The following is a 1,094-nucleotide window of genomic DNA, read 5'->3' on the forward strand; positions in this document are numbered from 1 at the left end:
AGATTTGTGTGTTGTGGTTGAAATCATAACTTTGCATCATGGGTCTTACAATGATAGCGCCATCAAGGCGAGTCTGGTCAGCGAGCCACGCTTCATTATACGCATTCGTTGGAAGTTGGGAAACAAAACGTTTTGAAGTGCTAAAAGGACCATCGGGGTTATGAATCCTTTTCCGTGGGTATGCACCCCTAGACTTTGGGGAAAGCATACACCGCATGATAATGTGCAGGGTCCCTCACGACTCGGAGGCCAGCGATGATTGAAAGCGGAAACTTCATTTTCCGTGGCGACTCGAAGCCGGTTATTCATGAGCTTGCTGATATGTAACCTAACCGATTTCTTCAAAAATGTCAGCTATGACTATGGCTGTTGAACCAACATTCTCACCGCCATAGCAATGGAGTGTGGGGATCGAATTCGGATACCGGTTGTCATCTTGGGACCCCGTTGGGGCTTTGGCTGTACTGCGCTCGGGAGTGAGGTGAAGGAGGAGGCCAAGTTTGATAAACCATTGGTTAAGTTTGCGTTCAGACGCTCTTCCATTTCTTGTAATTTTCTCCATAGTTGAGCCTAGAAGAATATTACTGCTAAGTTACGAAGATCAAGCAGACCCCATCTATACGCACGATTCCGTCTTCAGCCTCGTCTTCCCTGTCATCCTCATCATCGCCTCCATATTCAAAATTCTCCTCATTATCATCCCACCCCTTATTCTCCTCCTCCTCCTCCTCCTCCTCCTCCTCCTCCTCCTCCTCCTCCTTTTCTTCCTTCTCATCATCCCTTTGAGCAAAAGATGATCCGTTGTCAAAGGCATCAAAGTGTTGTGTTGGCCATATGGACAGTTGGAATCCGTCTGGGCCGGAATCGTCGTAGATATTGGAGGGACGCCTATTTGCGGGACGCCTAGTGGAGGGCGGTGTAGCGGGCATGTATTCTGCTGGAAACACAGAAGGCTCCATGTCATCAACGTTCATTGGATGCGGTCCAGTGGGTGACATGGCTGGTAGAGGTTGATCATCCATGTGAGGGTTGACAGGAGATAGGCATGACGGCCCTGGACGTGGTGGATGAGGCAAATGAGCGTACCACTGACC

The 1,094-nt window shown here is 49.3% G+C and overlaps 1 protein-coding gene across 1 annotated transcript in view; it reads right to left on the minus strand.

The window, feature by feature from the left end:
* Positions 1–360: 360 nt before the first annotated feature.
* Positions 361–1,094, minus strand: part of LACBIDRAFT_334442 (uncharacterized protein) — a gene marked incomplete at both ends in the record, with an annotated part of 3,142 nt that continues 2,408 nt past the window's right edge. The window contains 3 exons of the mRNA XM_001889244.1: positions 361–366; positions 388–570; positions 627–1,054. Coding sequence (XP_001889279.1) covers positions 361–366; positions 388–570; positions 627–1,054 — 617 coding nt within the window. The remainder of the gene's footprint in view (positions 367–387; positions 571–626; positions 1,055–1,094) is intronic.

This window comes from Laccaria bicolor, genomic scaffold (assembly GCF_000143565.1).
Source record: "Laccaria bicolor S238N-H82 LACBIscaffold_64 genomic scaffold, whole genome shotgun sequence".
Lineage (NCBI taxonomy): Eukaryota > Fungi > Basidiomycota > Agaricomycetes > Agaricales > Hydnangiaceae > Laccaria > Laccaria bicolor.